The 16,819-nt window shown below is 45.2% G+C and overlaps 1 protein-coding gene across 22 annotated transcripts in view; it reads right to left on the bottom strand.

Annotated features, from left to right (window-relative positions):
* The window catches only part of MAGI1 (membrane associated guanylate kinase, WW and PDZ domain containing 1), a 363,811-nt gene that overhangs the window by 25,458 nt on the left and 321,534 nt on the right, over positions 1–16,819 (bottom strand). For all 22 annotated transcript variants that reach the window (XM_063348501.1, XM_063348503.1, XM_063348508.1 and 19 more), the window contains 2 exons: positions 13,290–13,321; positions 5,563–5,779 (listed from right to left, as the gene is read on the bottom strand). In XM_063348501.1, the coding sequence (XP_063204571.1) occupies positions 5,563–5,779; positions 13,290–13,321 (249 nt within the window). The remainder of the gene's footprint in view (positions 1–5,562; positions 5,780–13,289; positions 13,322–16,819) is intronic.

Here is a 16,819-nt window from a genome sequence, read left to right as displayed (position 1 = left end):
GTGCTTAATTAGAGGTCATTTTAATCAAACTTTCCTATACAAACTTTAACAATTATCTTACACGTTATATAAAAAAAAAAAAAAATAAATCTGCCCAGTGGGATATCAGTTTCAACAAAAGATGGATTCAAAACCAATCAGTATTTCAGAGTTTGCTTTAGTCACTAGCTCATTTGAGGCAGCAGCACTTTCAATGACTCATAGCTTGGCAAAGTAGAAAAGTTTCAAGGCCCAGATTCAGCAAAGTATATAAGGACAAGTCTGAAGTGAAGAGTGAATAGTCTCACTGAAGCTGATGGAGAGTTTCGGTGTTGAAAAGTCCTGTGATTTATCCATAAATCTCATGAGATTCCGTATTTGCAGGAAAGCCGTGTTTTCTAAACTATCCCACTGCAGGAGGATTCCAGTTTTTCTGTCTTTTCCTTTTACTCAACTCTTCTGGTGGCATGGAAAGCTTCGAAAAGATGGCTTGACGAGATGACCAAGTTCTGCCACGGAGGTTTGGGGAAGGCGTGATGCCTTGCCCGAGCCATGGACCAGGCTGGTGCCAGACGAACACCAGCAAAGTCTGCCCAGGAGCCAGCTCCACGCACAGCTCTGCAGCCTCTGCTGCGCCCCCCGCGCTGCGAGTCCTACCGGCTCTTTTAGCAAGACGTTCTCTAAGGGCATGGACACATCTGTGTGCCCAAGCGTATGACTGTAACTGTTTGTCTCCCTTTGATATAATAAAAGGACATAACCCTACCAAGGGGCTTTTACTAACTATCACCTTTAAAGTCAGTCTGATCACAAGGCGGCCGCAATTTCCTGAGAGCATTTTTCTTTTCTATTTTAGGGAGAAAGTATCTAATGTTTGGTATCATTGTGCAAATATTTTTAATTCTATTTAATTGCTGGTGAGTGAACGCTACACACTGGGGTCAAGACTTGTTTGTATTATTTTAATTAAATTCAGGGAGAGAAAATCCTACCAAATAAATTATGTGCCTGAAAATAAAATTCAAATATTAACGATAACTTAGAATATTTTAAAACCTTTAAAAATTATCTATCATGTTCTGCTTTACTTTTAATTAAATGCTTAAGCCCTTCAAAGGGATTCATTAACACATCTGCAATTCAGATTAATTCATTTTGTCACTGCTGTTTTGACAGATGGCCATATGTAGGATACGGTATTTTGCAAAGCAATCAGGCCACATGAGAAAAATCTGACAACAGATTGCGTTAATCTTTAAGGAAGTTTAATAATACATTGAAAAATAAAAAGCATATTATAAAAATAAATTTTCAATAAAACAGCGTGAGAATTCGGAATCGCAGTTCTCCAATAAACTACTCAGTTGCTGTTTCTCTCACTGAGTGCTCTTCACGTATGTCATTCCTGCATCTTGGAACCACTTCAGTGCTTAAACCTTACGGGTTTGAGCTTCTCTCTGATTCATGTACGCAACTCCCACGAGCAGCAATGAGTTACCCATAAAAAGGAGCTCAGGCAGCTAAAACTTAGCACCAGCAAAGAGTGCATTTGTTATCGCCACCAAATGATCTGTTTTCAGATTCATTTAACACAAAGCCGGCTATTCTCAAAAGTCTTAATCCAGCAAAGCATTGTAACTCTGGGCCAGATTGCAGCAGAGCATTTGAGCTCAGCTTGAGCCTTAAAGCATCCGAGTCCCTTTGGGTTTACAGCTTGAAAATAAGCTTCCTTGGACCGGAGCCCAAGCACTCGGCACCTTGCAGGCCTGATCCCCTCACCCAGGGGAGCTGCGTGTGAAGGAACTTTAGCCTGTATTTGTTTAATAGAGTTGCAGTTCTCATCTGCTGCCACTCAACAGACACGGATATGGAGCCATTGCTTAGCTCTGCATTATTAATTCTAGCTTAATTTTTCTTCTTGGGTTTTTTTTTTTTCCTTCCCCTAAACAGGCAACGTCTGTGGCTCTCCTCCGCAGAACCTGAGTACTTCCTGATATTAAGATGCACTGGGTAAATCAAAAAGTACGTGCTTTTACAAAATTATGGGTTATCTGCTGCTTTTGAACCCAATTCTGCTCTACCAATGGCTTCAGTGAGACAAGTCACAAGTCAAATATAGTCTTTTTTTTTATGAAATACTGATCCAAAGAATACTCAAAGAAAGGAAGAACACATTTTCCTAATTCTGAAAAATTACAATGTTGCCTGTGTGCTTTCCATGTCTACATTATTATTATTATTAACATTAATAACAGTGGGATGCACTCCCAGTGAAAAGGCAGTAGGTGGTCATTATAGATTCAGTACTTCTTAGAAACATCCTGGAGACGATGTATTCATATATTGAATGAAATCTCTTTATATTATTATTTTTAGATGAAAAAAAAACCCCTGTCTGGGCTGGGGCTAATGAATTAATCTTTTTGTGTCAACTGCACTTGAAAAATTGCACTGTGTTCCCCTTATACTCAACAATTTCACAAATGCAACGAAATAAAACACTGAAGATGATCTAATGCTCTAAAATTCTGTCTTTTTTAACTTCATCATATACTTCAACACAAAGGGTTGTTGCTGTTTTTCAGTCCACTTGTCAGGGATTCAAAACCCTGCCTCTCAAAAGAACATTTTATAATCCTTTTCAGGTTTGTTAAAATTTCAGGCCATGAATGAATAGAGAGCAAGCCCTGGCGTGGGCTGCAGGAAGAGCTGAGCTGGGGCTCCTCGGGCAGCGGGGGCTTCTAGGACCCACCAAAAGTCCCAGTTACAGGATGCATCAGCCAATCTCAGCACTGGCACTATGGTGGCATCCTCCTGCTGTGCATCAGGTATGCATTCAGTTCTGCTCACGTCTTCATCAGAAGGATGCAGAGAGAGTCATCACACCTCGCACCCAAAGCTACGGACATCACGGGAGAGGCGACACTAACCTCTGTCCCAAAGCCAAGGCGAATGGGTGCTCAAGCAAAGAAAAAAGCAATGTATCACCGCAAACCGAAGGAGGCACTGGAGTTTAACTGAACTGCAGCTGGGTAAAGACACGAAGAACAGCCAGACAGTAAAACTGGAGGCCCAGGGAATGGTTTTTCCCATCCTACAGTCTATGGAGCTCCGTGTCAGCAGAGCTGCCTAGGAGTGGTCCGAGAGCCACGCAGCTGGTGCTTGGGCAACACCGGGAAGCAAGTCTCAAAGAGATGATTCACGTTCATAACAGAGCAGCCAGCAATTGCCCACTTTTCAAGCAGACCAAACACAGAGAAAGAAACATGGTGGCTCATCACTAGCTCCCAGGGCAGAAGAGGCACCGGGTTTCAGCTGTGATCTATGGTCTCCATTTATGAGACTGGTGAGAGGGACGAAAGGTGAGGAGAGCTTGGTGAGGGAAGGAGAAGCAGCTGACCATTGACCTCTAAATAAAACCACTAGTCACACTTCAGGATCAGATCGCCACAGGAGACAGCACATGTCCAACCGCCTTTTTCACTTAAACTGTATCTTTTCTGGTTTTCTTCACCTTTCATTAGGTGCAGCAAAGCCATGTCACTAGGTACGAGTGCAGGTTAATCCCCAGGGAATGTGTTTCAGTCCAGCTTAGGGTGAGAAATTCATAGGCTGTTGGACACTTCTAGTGGCACGTGCTTACAAGGAGACATGACCATATTGCCCTTCTGCCATTCTCCAAAACCCCTCTATGAAACCAAGTAGTCTCAGAAAACACCTTCCTGGGAAGGAAATGGAAATGGGACAGAAAGGTGGTAGAAAAGCACTGACATTCAAACAGTTAGGTTTCATCTGGTAGAAGAGGCAGAAGATAAGAATTGAAGCAATAGAATAGGATCGCCCCCACTACAGAAATGCTGGACCGCAGAAAGGTGAGACCGGGAAGCTGAAGGTGTGCAGCAGATCCCCGTCTAGCAAAAGGCCCAAGCAGGGAGGATTGTGGCACAGGGAGAGATGGGATGTGGGAAACCAGCAGGTCAAGAGAGAGTGAAAAAGCCTCTGAATGGGCTCTAATCACAGATAAGGATAAAACCTCTACAAGATACCTGCAGCCAGCGAGGAAAGAGGGAGGATTTAGCACATGGTGTTGGAGCTAGACACAGAAGCGCAACTGCTGCCTGTGCTCTTCAGTATTTCTCCAGCTCAGCCTCGGGTTTTATCAGGAAAGACAGGCAGGAGTTAAGGCTGCTAAGCTGATACTAATGACTAATTAGTATGAGTTAAACAGTTAATTAGAAATTAGCTAAGTAGCTGCAGGAGGTCTAAGGCAATGCCAGCACAGTGCCTACGGGAACCACGTGGGCTGAGCAGGGGTAATGCTGGTGCCATGGGACAGCCTCAGCCCTGTCCATCCGGGCAGGAGAAGGAGGAGCTCTGCCTGCAGCTCTGCAGGGCTGGAGAGTTACTGTCCCTCAGCTTTTGCCCTTTTTTCCTATTTCAATGAGATGCATGCACAAGTTCCGTCACTGCACTCCTCTGTGTGTCGGCATGGCCTGGCCCAAGAGCCCGCGGGGTGAGGACGCCTAATCCCTGGGAAGGGAAGGGAAGCAGCGCGCAGAAGCTGAGACACCTACAAACTGCATTGCTGAAACATTCAATCTGAAGAGGTGCATCTTCAGCCAAGAAACTGTGACTCATGATTTAATTTTTCCAGGACATAAGATTTCGAAGTGATTCATTTGGTCAGGAAAAAACAGTCCTACCATTTTTCATTCTGGGGTAATGTTAATTTCATACTGGTTTTATCAATTTCCAGTTAGCACAATAAAATCAAGCTCCAGGTGAGACTCTTACAGCACCAAGACTTTGAAGGCTCCCTTTTCTATAACTAAAGTAACTATTGCTTTTGAAAAAGAACCTAATAGTTGTCTACTTTCTTTAAGAAGCTTTTACAGATTCGATCATCTTCAGCAGTGCAATTAAAGCAAAGCCAGCGTGTTTATATTATTTGCCGAGAAGAAACTGATTGAAACCATATTTATAGTCTTGAAGCAGCGTCAAAGCCCTGCTGAACTATTAGCCAAGTGTGCAGATTATTAATTGCCATAAAAGCCACTTACAATATGCATTTGATATCTGTATCGTTAAAGTGTCCACTCTGGTCAAAGTAAAATGGCTCAGCTGGATTTTTTCCTCCCCAGAGTGACACTGGAAAAGCCTCTGATATTAATTTCATCAAACTAAATACTCCCCCTCCTTACTGAAATTCCTGTGCATATCAAACAACGAGTCTTAACTTCAAAAAAGAGTTTAGGATCTGGATAAGAAACTTAGAAATTTAAAGCCTAATTTAAAGGCAAAATAAAAAAATAAGGGAAAAAACAGTCTTTAATTTTAAAGAGATTTTTTTTGTATTAAGCTTTGGTCTTAGTGCCCTTTCCTAGAGACGATCTAAATTAATTCCTCGTCAGAGAGGAAAGTGCACCTCTATCAAGTAGATATCATTGACAGACACAAAATTAACAAACTGAAGCCTTATATTTTCAACATAAATCTAAAAAAATTCAGTTCTTCGCAAAGAAAATATACAGAGAGCAGCTGCCAGAGCCGTAGCCTTAGCAACCACACCTGCTTCATACTCACGTCGGCTTTCATACATGCTCCTGGACTGGGCCCAGATTTTGAATGGATCTGGCTTTTTCTGCCCAGAAGTGTCCGGTTGATCCGCAGCCGGCGCCTCTGCGGCGGTGTAGTCGGGCAGCACCTGCGTGCTGTGAACGGGAGAAGCGGTGTGCCCGCTGCGGTGGCTGGAGACGCTGTGCTGAGAACTGTTTTGGCTGTCTTTCCTTTCAAGTGGTTGCTGTAAGGAAGAAAGCGAGTGGAAAGAGAGAGAACAGACGGTTATTGGTCTTTGAGTGGGTGTTTTCCATCAATTTTTCTCTCTTCTTTGATCAGGGCTTCTGCATGCACATAAGTAAATATATAAATCACAGTTTTGCTGCCACCAGTTAATGCTGGGTACCGTTAAACTCCCCGATGACGGATTTTGATAGGCAGACTGACAGAAAGAGATATGCAAAACAAAGTAATTTATCATAAAAAAATATGCACTTCTCCATCTTACACATAAAACAAATCTCATTATAGGTTACTAGTTTCAGTGCACTTTTTTTTTCCTACATTAAGGCAGAAAAACTCAACAACCTTCTACTCAGATAACATTAGGTTCTAACTGCAAGAAAAAGGGAAAAACTACCAAATTTCACTGTGAAAACTTAAACAGTCCCTCTGAAACACATGCAAGCACAGCCCTTACTATGAAAGATCCCTTTTCCTCTGCAGCTCTTGCATCCCCCACATCACAGCTGGGTGGACAACAGAGTGCCACTTTCATGCCTCTGCTTCCCAGAGCATCCACAGGATCACAGCAGACCTTCACAAATGCGAAAATGTCTATTTGCAGTTTGATTTCCTTGTTTTAATTGAGCGTATTAAAACAGGAAAAAATACGTCCGCCTAAATTCAAGGCTTATTCAAAAGCAGTGTGTCAAGAGCTCTGTCTGCTCCATGTTTAGCTAAGCAGGGTACATAATTCTTCACTCAAATTCACAACGGTGTGCTCAAACGAAGCACAAGTCACATTTGCATTGCCAGGATTTGTACTACTCAATATGCGGCAAAATCCTCCCTCAGCGAGAGCTCCCCAAACTGTACAGCAAATGCTTTTTAATGCTCTTTTGAGATGACCTTGGGTTGCCATCGAGGTTGAGTCCAATCTCCCACCTGCTCTGGCACAGGGAACTGGCATGTTCCCGAGGCTGCTGTGACGCAGAGGGCAGCCGGAATAATAGCATCCTACAGGTTGCTTTTACGACATCCACAATTTCCTGGCTAGAAGGGGTCAGCCACTCGCACCAAGAAACGTCAGACAAAAATTTAAAGCCTCCTGCTGGCAGGGAGTACCCAAAAACTTCGCAAAAGGAGTCTCTGGCTTTCAGGGACTTCTCCATAGAAAACCAAGCAGGGGGAGGAAGAAAAGCCAGCGGGAAACACAGAGCGGATCAGCACGGGGCGGGGGCCGGAACGTACACAGGTCTGGGGACCCCCTCCCTTATCCCTAACACAAAGCCCCAGGCGGCCAATGCTCCATCATAGCAGGGCTGAATTAATTACAGAGGAGAAGGCGTTCTCTTTTTGAGTCTTAACAATAATATTTTCTGGGTTTTTTTTTGTTGCATGTATTTTTAGGTTTACACTGAAAAAACCCCCACCAGCTCCAACAGCCCAAACGACTTTGACCCCGCAGCCTTCCATTCAGGTTGTTGATCCACTACCAGTGTTTTTTTAAATGATATCTCGATCGACTAGAATGTGAAATCGCCTTTGTCCTTTAAAGCAATTTTGAACAAAGCATACCTGCTGTGATTACTCATCTGCAGACTTTCAAATACAAATATCGGAGCCAATTTCAAACATTTTTAGCTTTTTAAGTGGTAAAAGAACCTAATTCACAAGCAGCCCTTCAGTTTTTAAATGAAGCCGTTTTAAAACATCTATGCTGTGGATAATCACTCCTTTGTAACTCAAAAATATAAAAAAGAAAAAAACACTTTGCAATTCTCAGTCCAGCCATCTGGATTGTTTTGTTTGTTTGGCTAAACTACTAAAATAACTACAAGCATCCTGTGAAACTTCAGGGCAATCTCACTGGAAATAGCTGGTTTACAGAAGCTGGAGTACGGGGACCAAAATGTGGAGCTTTATTCAGCCCTCGGGGAAATGTCAAGAACTGTCTGAAAACTTTCTGATTTAAAAAGAAACAAAGTTTGAACTTTAAATAGTGCTCTCACTTTAAGATATGAAAGGTCTGAACACTGAACAAACGATGAACTCTGTTTCATATTTGGGTTGCAAATGGAAGTGTGTTTCTCAAGCAAAACCCCCTCTAGTTAAATTAGAGCTGCGACTGCAAATACACAGACATTTTGCGAGAAATAGGGGAAAAGTTCTTCAGAGGGACAGTTGCTTTTCCAAACAATAACTCCTTCAAAAAGCCTGAATCATCTCTATTTAGGAGTTGAAGAGGGGAACAGAGAAAGGGGAACACAACCGTGGAAATAATGAATATGTGAATTACATTAATTCAAGACAGCATTAATCAACTTTCACATCACCAAATGAGGTTTGGGGCCAAGTTTCTTTTCATGTGCTGTAGCAGCTTCAGCACGTCACCATCACCAGGACCCCGCTCTCCTGCCGCGGGGACTGCCCAGATGAAGACATTTGTGCCTTGGGGCAAAGGTGGAAAAGCCTTGGGGCTTTCTCAAGAGAGATGAGCTGACCATAGGCCAATGAAAGGATGGCTTCTCCATCTCCTGCCTCGTTCCTAGCTTTGGGGGTGATCCTCCTGGGTTTGGATCTGGCTGTCCGGCTCGCTCAGCTCACACACGGGCAGGAAATCAGGGCCAGAGGAGCACAGGGCTGCTGGGGAGAGAGTGCTGCAGAGCGGGCAGTTCGGACCTCACCCAGAGATGCTGATCATAGTTTTCAGTGCAAAGCGGAGCAGATCAGCTGAAGCACGTTGACTTCTGACAGCAGCTACAAAAGCGTGGGGCACTGAACCACCCAAGTCAGCAAGAGCACCCCTGCCCCCCCAGAGTCGATTGATAAGCATAAATAGCTTGCCAGAAAGACTCTTGACCAAAAATGACTAGAAATCAAGACTACGATGACTACCTTGAGTCCATTTAGGCAGACTGCACACTTAAACACAGGCGATGGGAAAAAACAATCACCTTGGTACTGTCTTACAGCCATGACAAAATAAACATGTGGAAGTTTGGAGCTTCTCATGCCCTACCCAAGCCTCAGGTCTGAGATGAATGGTCTGCACCAGCTTCCCTACGCCTTTGCTGAAACTTTGTAGTGCTCATCCTGCAAATCATAAGATAAAGAAAACGTACCATTGGGAATAAAGTCTTTCCTAGCTGCCCTTTCCCCACTGGCTGAGGTTAACAGGAATGACAATGTGCCTGGGTTTCTGAGTGCATCTGTGGGGGCCATTGCTGCAGGACAGTGGGCAGCAGTGGTCAGGGTTTGGGCATACATCAGCCTTCCAGGATTTCTTCCCCCCACTGTGCAATCCCATTTCAGCCACGGGCACTCCATTTGCCGAACTGAAAGGCAGCTTCTCCCTGAGCAGAGAGGTTGAGTGAGCGCACACTGAGCGCTCCATCATCCTCTGATTACAGGGAGGGAAGAAAACAGCAAAGGTGACAGGAGCCGGGGAGCTTGAAGCTGTTGTGTTTCAAAAGGAGACAGAAGGAAAACTGCTTGCAGAAGCCTCTAAGTGCCTGGAAAATGCTACAGATACCCACCTAGCAGAGACCAGTTTGTCACTCGTGCTAAATGAAAGAGTAATTAGATGTTACTTTGTACAGTGACTGCTAAAACGACCGAGGCCCGTGACACAGCTGAGAGGTGGCTGCAGGCAGAGATGGGACACTAATTATTAGCAGCAGTTGTGTATGTCTGTGTCAGGGAGAGAGAAACCCGCAGCAGAAGAGGGGATGGTGGCAGGGAGCGTGTCCTGCGGCATGAACGGACACCAAAGCTTTTTGGCACGGGATTCTCCAGGCATAAAACTGCAAGAGGGAAGGGTTGCTGTGGTTTCCTCCCACTGCATTTTAGATGGGGTGAAAAAAATGGTGTCTGAATGAAGAGGGATTTGTTGTACAAACCCTCGTGCTGTGGAACCAATTTCTCCTCCTGACAAATACAGGACATCAGCAGAGCCCCAAGTGCTGCCTATCCACCCGAAACACAGGGCAAGTCTCTTGTCAGGGACAGGCTGTGCATCGGAATTGCATTTTTGGCCACAATTCAGCTACGCTGACAATGTATGTATTTACACCCAAAAGAAAAATCAGATTTTTGGAAGAGCTTAGCACTTTCTTCCCCCGGCAGTGATCCTGTCTTCTGACGATCTAGCTGCAGATTTTGTGCTCTAGAGCATTTTGGAGAAGCTGGTCCTGGCAGCGACAGCAAACCGAGCTGGAAATGGGAATCTTTGCCCCCTTGTGGAGTATGTTGATGCAAGCAACAAGGAAAAAAAAAAAAAAGAAAAAAAAAGTTTGTTTTCCTCCATGTTATACCAGGATAACTGCAGGAGAAATTGCTATACTAGAGAACTTTCACACTGAAAATGTATATCCCCAGATGTTCAATACAAAAATATTACCCATTTTCATCTAAAGAAGAATCAATGGGAAACGGAAAACAAACAAGCAGCACAGAGAGCTGCCGCGAGCATGTCCTTGGTGGGGGGAAGGGGGAAGAAAGGACTTGGAAGTGCCCAGTCCCACGTACAGCTGCAAACTGTTCTTTAAACTAATTTGGCTCTTTCACTATGGTTGAAAAACTCTCCTTAAAAACTGAGATAAAGAGCAAACCCCATCAGAAGTTACACACTGGCTGAAAAATACAGCCCAGGAAAATGGAGTTCAATGCAGAAAAATATCCCCAGACCGTGCCGCAGCCCCAGCACTAACAAACCTCCCCACGGGGCTAAAACACCTCCTGCCAGCCGGGAGGTATCCAACAGCCTTTCGGGAATAGGGGATTGGGGCTGATAGCTAAAAATAGGGCACATTTGAGAAAGAGACAGCTGTTGGCAGCAAGTCAGGAGTGTGTCCAGGCTTTGGGAAAGGATGGGAAGTAACAGGAGAGGAGGGCTCGTCACTGCACTGAGCGACGCAGAAGAGGATGGAGACCTGAGCTCGTGTCTTCCCTGGTGCGGCAGAAGAAACAAAGAATGAGCGCAAGTTAAGAATGGGCCAACTGCTCCTGGCCTGGATGTACACTGTCCTCTAACTGCAGCAAATTTATTAATAAGGGAATGCTGGAAAACATTCCCCCAGTGTAGGGCAAAGGGAGCTGGGGAAACAGGCAGCACATTCAACCCAAGCCCCACAGCCAGCTGTGTGGCAATGGGGACAGCCGGCAGGGACACAGCTTAGCCGGCAGCACCCACCTTCACCCAAAAGCTGCAAGTGCAGCAAACCATCCCCGGGAAATGCCCGGGCAGGGGGCAGCGAGACGGCACCCCAGCCAGGGAACATGCCAGCAGGGCAGGCCTGGTTTCCCCCAGCCAGGACACGAGCAAGCAGGAATCTTCATGGCCAAGAGGGCCGGGCTCCCCTCGCCCGGCAGCAGCCCTGAAACTAAACCGAGGAAGGTGTTTAGCAATATCCCTGCTTTTATGTGTTTGACCATCGCCTTGGCTGCAGGAGCTCTGATGCTGGTGTAAATCCATCCCAGACAGCCCCAAGGACAGTTGTCTCCTCTGCACAGGGGTGCCCCAGGGCGCTTTGCTCCAGGTTTCCATGCTCCACTCGTGCATGTCACCAATGCCTAGGAAAAAAGAAGCGGCTGTGCCGGCTCCGACATGCTCTGCTTTGCCCCACCGAGTAGCAGTCGGTTATTAAAGCTGCTGCACAATGCGGCAGTGTAAAACATCACTGCTAATTGCCGATGCAAATGATCCGGTGTGCAGGCAGGGGGAACAGAAGGCTCTGCTTTTTGTGAATCCTGCGCTTTAGAGGCAATAGCACCGCCTAGGGCCATAGTAAAACTTACTGGAGAGACCCCTAAAGCAAGGCGAGGGGTCTGGGAGAGGCACACGAGGGAATGGCACTGCTTTCCCAGGGCTGACTGCCTCGTCAGAGAAAATAGTAGGGAGAAATCTGCCATTGCAGGGCTACACCTGTTTGCAAACAGCCTCTTTGTTCACCGAGGCAGGATGATCCCGACACGGACTGAGATGCTGCTCAGATTTTCACGGTGCATCGCTGCGGACCAGAGCGGTGTCTGACACGGCAGGGTCCTGCTTTACCTGATGCCGAATGTGCGCGCGGCAAAGCAGGAGCCTCCTGGCTTTGAAGAGACCGAGACTCATTCAGGACTAGTTTAATGACAAGAGCCAGAGTCCGGATCGAGTGCAGCCGCTCCTGCTCCGACCGGGGAAAAAAGTGCAGGCAGAGAAAAGAAACGTGCCAGACGCGTATGTATTTTACACACTCGCTTCTGTTTTACCGAAGGCTGCAATAACCTCCGCGTATGACAGGAGGGAGCGTGCAGGGTCTGACATGCCTGTGATCTGCGAGGGAGCACACCCCGCACTTCTGCCTCTCAACGTTAATGCGAGCTGACAATGGTAGAGGCCCGGGCTCACGTGACTTTAATCAGCGCTGCCCTAAGCCATCAGAATCACATTAATTATTTCAGGGCTTTCTTTTCGGATGAACAGAGAGCTCATATTAAAAGCAGGAGCCTTCTGCTCAGTCCCTTCATAAACCTTTTGCCAGGGTTTGCAGCGAGGTGGGCTGTGCCCGGCTGCAGGTTTTGGCACCCATCGGGGACTGTCCGTGAAGTTTCGCACCAGCTCACAACACGGCAAGGACCTCACTCGTTTTGCTTCCCCAAAGCCACTGGGAGAGAATTCCCTTTTTTCCCTCCCCTCCCTTTGAACAGATAACTGGAAACTTTCAGGCTTCAAGTATTCCCTTTCCTTTAAAAATAAAACATTTCTTTTTGTTGCATACAAATAGCACGTTAATTTCTTCCGCAATATCATGCACAGAGCTTTAATGGTACTTTAGATCACGGCTTCCATGCTATTAGCTGCCATGTCATCCAGGTAACAGCTTTACATGGAAATAAGATCAGAAGGCACAAGAAACACTGTTCTGTTTGTGGTTTTTTTGGTTGGTTGGTTTGTTAGGGTTTTTTTTGCTTTTTGTTTGTTTTTTTAAATATAAGGAATCTCACACCTGCAGCACAATCCTGCTCAGTATGAAAATGCCTCCGGAGCAAGCACTCGGACAGCTAACTGTATTCCCTGGGAACTGAAATCATGCTCCGTCCATGCTTTGTCTCTCTCGACAAGCTGCATGCTTTCCCGTTCTGTTAATAATTCAGCCGAGGGTACTCGAGAAAACTCAGGGACTTAATGGAAAAGGTTGGTGCCTATGAGCACCCGACAGGAATTGCTATCTGGCAAGAAGGTGGAGCCTCCCATCTTTCCAAAAGGAAACAATAGCTTTTTTTTTTTTGGTAAGTTAAACAACAGGGAAGCTCATCTGTCAGGGAAGAGGCTCTGTAAACCTAAGGCTTTATTTGCAAACAAGTCCCCCTTCCGTACTGCATTCCTCTTTCATCTCCCCATGCAGCAGGAGCCGTGCAAGGTAATCATGGTTGCAAAAGAAAGACAACTTAAAACAATCGAAACCCACAAAGAAAACAAAGCGAACTCATGCCTTACTCCTTCAAACCAGACAAACACACAAAAATAGTAGCTGAAAAGTGCTTACCGACTTTGGGCTCTTCTTTGGGACCGGCAGTCCTGAAAAATGGCAACAAGGGAAAAATAAACATTAGCATCAACGTTACCTTCCCTTAAAGAAAAATCCCTAGGTGTATCATCCGAACGTAGCCATCTGCAGAGTTATGTCAGCTTTCCCTCTCGCATCGGAGTTACCAGTCTGTTCATATCGAATCAAAGCACGGGGAGAGGGAGCGAGAGACGGGAGCGGGGAAGCGGGAGCTGGGGGGAGAGCTCTATCTGCATTAGCTCTGCTGACTTGTGCCGCAGCAGCCGGGAGGCTGGGAGAGAAAACCCACAGCCCTCAGCGGCCGCCGAAACCCAGCGCTTGGGCAGAATCACAAATGCCCCCCTGGATTACGGGAGACTTAGCTTACAATTAAGCCCAGGCTATTTCCTTTTGACGCGATCGGCTCGGCGATTTTATCGGACCAATCGCGGTGGCGCAGGGGAAACAGGTTGATTTTTTAAAAAAGTATTTCTCTAGAAATTGATTTTTGAAAGGAAATTCTGCATCGGCTTGAGCCGGGAGGCACGGGCTGGGCAAAGGAAAACAAAACAATGCAGAGGAGTAAGCTTTTATCCCTAAAAACGTGAATGTTACTCAGAAAACACACATTGTCCTCCCTGTCCATCCTAATCTTTGAAGCCAGAGATTTTATCTGTTGGTTATAATTTCAGAGAGCTGAAGCTTGAAAACAGCACTGCAAATGTCCTGACCCTTGCGGGGGATGCTAGGGAGCTTGGAGAAGGGGGGCTTACACAGGTTGCAGTCGATGCAAAGGAAGAACCAACTGGGAGGGCACGGGAGAAGGTTTTTTCAAGGACAATTTTGCATTTTGGAGCAGCCTCTTACTCGCTCTGTGATGAGCAAGAGACTCAGGTGGGATTTCTATCGACTACTTCTGCACATAGCCCAATTCCCAGCAGGAAAGGAGACGCTCGTCTGGGGAATCTACCTACAACACAGGAAAAGCCCTTTCCTGGGCATTTTGCAAATCACCTTAATTTTCCTCCACTGTTGGAGGAGAGGGAAATCCCCACATCTTGCTCTGTGTGACACTCCAGAAAACAAACATAAGCCAAAACACAGATTACACTCCACATTAAATGCTCAGTAATTCAGATGTTTGAAATCTGCTTTTGTCTTTAGGATGTGATTTATGTGGCATTTATGCCGCATTATGTTTTCTACTTTATGCATTTTGTTTGTGCGAAAACCCATGCCCTTGTCTAACTTTTACAGAGAGAATAAAATAAGTGATGCAAGCAAATTACAAATCTGTCTAGGAAGAAGCTCATTTTAAGGTAATTTGGGAGATGTTAGCTCCGAATAGGGAAGGATCCACAATTAAAAATGATAAACAGAGCTCACTTTGCCGCCTGTTCACAGACTGGGATGCAAACTGTAATGAGTATTTTAAATGGAATATTTTCAGCTTTTGAGGAATATCTGTGCTCTGCATGTCAGTCTGATGCGTTCCCAGTCAATAGCTGATACCCCTCCAGGCGCTGATTGATCCAGGGACAATGAAACATCAAAACTGTTTGAACTAAACAATCAAGACCGCAGCTTCATTTCTGCTGACGGTGACTGTGTTTGTGAAACACCCTTAAAGAGGAAAGCACTGATAACGTTCATGGCAAGTCACATTTTTAACAGGCATCATTTATCACAGAGATAAACACATAGATAAGAGATTCTCCCCCCTCTCTCTCTCCCCTTCCACATGCATGCACACACGTTTACTCTCCCTTTCCAAGAGATGCTCTTTCCTATTAAATCAATAGGTAGAACAGATCCCCACGCACGCATGCACCCTTAACAGACCAACAGCAATTTAAATGTTCCCCGCAAAAAATAAAGCTAGGATGCAGCTGGGCTGTTGGTTCAAACTGCAGCAGAATCCAGTTCATTGCATTACAAGCATTAAACGTTAACATTCACTAAGTATGAACTACTGAACAAACCTTTCCTTCAGAGTTTGTCATTAATTTTGGCTGTTCCAATACAAAAGAGAGAGAAAACACATACAAGGCCATTGTTTGTTGGGTCCTTCAGAGGCTGATGAATCTTACAGTGTCACCGCTCTGTGCCAGCCTTTGCTGGAGAACAAGCAGTAATTGACTTTTTACCAAAATAAGTGATGCAGAACACGTTAACAAATGTTGGTAGTTTTTCATGGGATGAGCTTATTGTCAGGGGAATAACCCGCCTGTACATTTTCCTGTAAAGAAGTTATTTATTCATCTGATTAGGGTCTCATTTTAAAACCCCAGTTCTTGACACAGCAGGCCAAATGAGCAAACGACAGGTATAACACGTAGTTTTCATGCTCAGGTGATGGAAGGGATGGAGTATCTAACAGCGATGAACACGAAGTGCTTGAATAACCCTCAAATCCTGGGAGCATCACTAGCAAGAAAATGCTGAGCTTTATCGAAAAGTTTCTGGCATAAACAACTGCCCATGCCTATGAGTTTGGGATGGTGACAACTATAAATTACCGCATTCGGATTTTGATTACATTAACTGTGTCCCACCACTGCCCAGGCCACTGCTCATGCCGTGTCTTGCTTGGTATGCTCATCCTCCCAGCTGCCCTCTTCTCTCCTGAAACCTCGCTGCAAGTTTTCCAGAGGTAAACGGGCCCAGCACGGGCTTAACAGCCAGTCTGCATCTCTTTGGTGTTGTCCCATTTTTCAGTGGTGGAAGTAACGCCACTCACATCCCTCGCTAAGAGAAGCCGAAAGGCTTCTTGAGGGCAGAACGCTGCTCTGCCCTCAAATCCGATAATGCAATAGTAATGGTTTATATTAACACTGTTTGCAACATAATTCCTCTGTGATTTAATGCCTACGGACACCTCTCACAAGTACTTGAAATGCATCTTCTAATTTTGGGGGTTTTTTGGAGGTGCAGATTGGGAACGGTGTCATGCGACTGAACAGGGCTGTTGTCATCACAGAGTTAACAGTGTTTTAAAACAAACGAGCACATCTGGTAAACAATGTCAATATGACCTAAAACCCCTTGAATGGGCTCACTGTAGCTACTTACTAAATGTGCCTGGAATTAAATTAATTAGAAAACACAAATTACTCCCCTCTAAATAACAATGTAATAAAGCAACTGCTTAATGAAAAATATCAGTGATCAGTGAGCAATCCACAAGCACAAAAAAAGGGATTGTAATCAAACTAAATTCACAGGCTCGTCAGCAAGGCAAGAAAGGCTTCATACAAGGTTAGTCAAAAATGAGTCAGATGCAGGCATCTAAATTAAACTAATTATCACAGAGATTATTACATTTATCTTAACAAAAACCTCTCTCTTTTCTCCCCAGTACTCCCTAAAGCTCTATGTACAGCTGGCTGCATCCATCTGCTCAACTACGTTTTGTAACATTGGGGAAAAAATACAAATCATTAAGCAAGTTTTGTACCATGACTTCAGCACTCTTAACGCCATTACCCATCAGGAGCAGCGTTTCTGTTGTGTGACACCGTATGACGTTG

Source organism: Chroicocephalus ridibundus, chromosome 10, assembly GCF_963924245.1.
Source record: "Chroicocephalus ridibundus chromosome 10, bChrRid1.1, whole genome shotgun sequence".
In the NCBI taxonomy this organism is placed as follows: Eukaryota; Metazoa; Chordata; class Aves; order Charadriiformes; family Laridae; genus Chroicocephalus; species Chroicocephalus ridibundus.
Note: the sequence above shows the minus strand (reverse complement) of the source record. Positions and strands in the feature narration are given on the sequence as shown.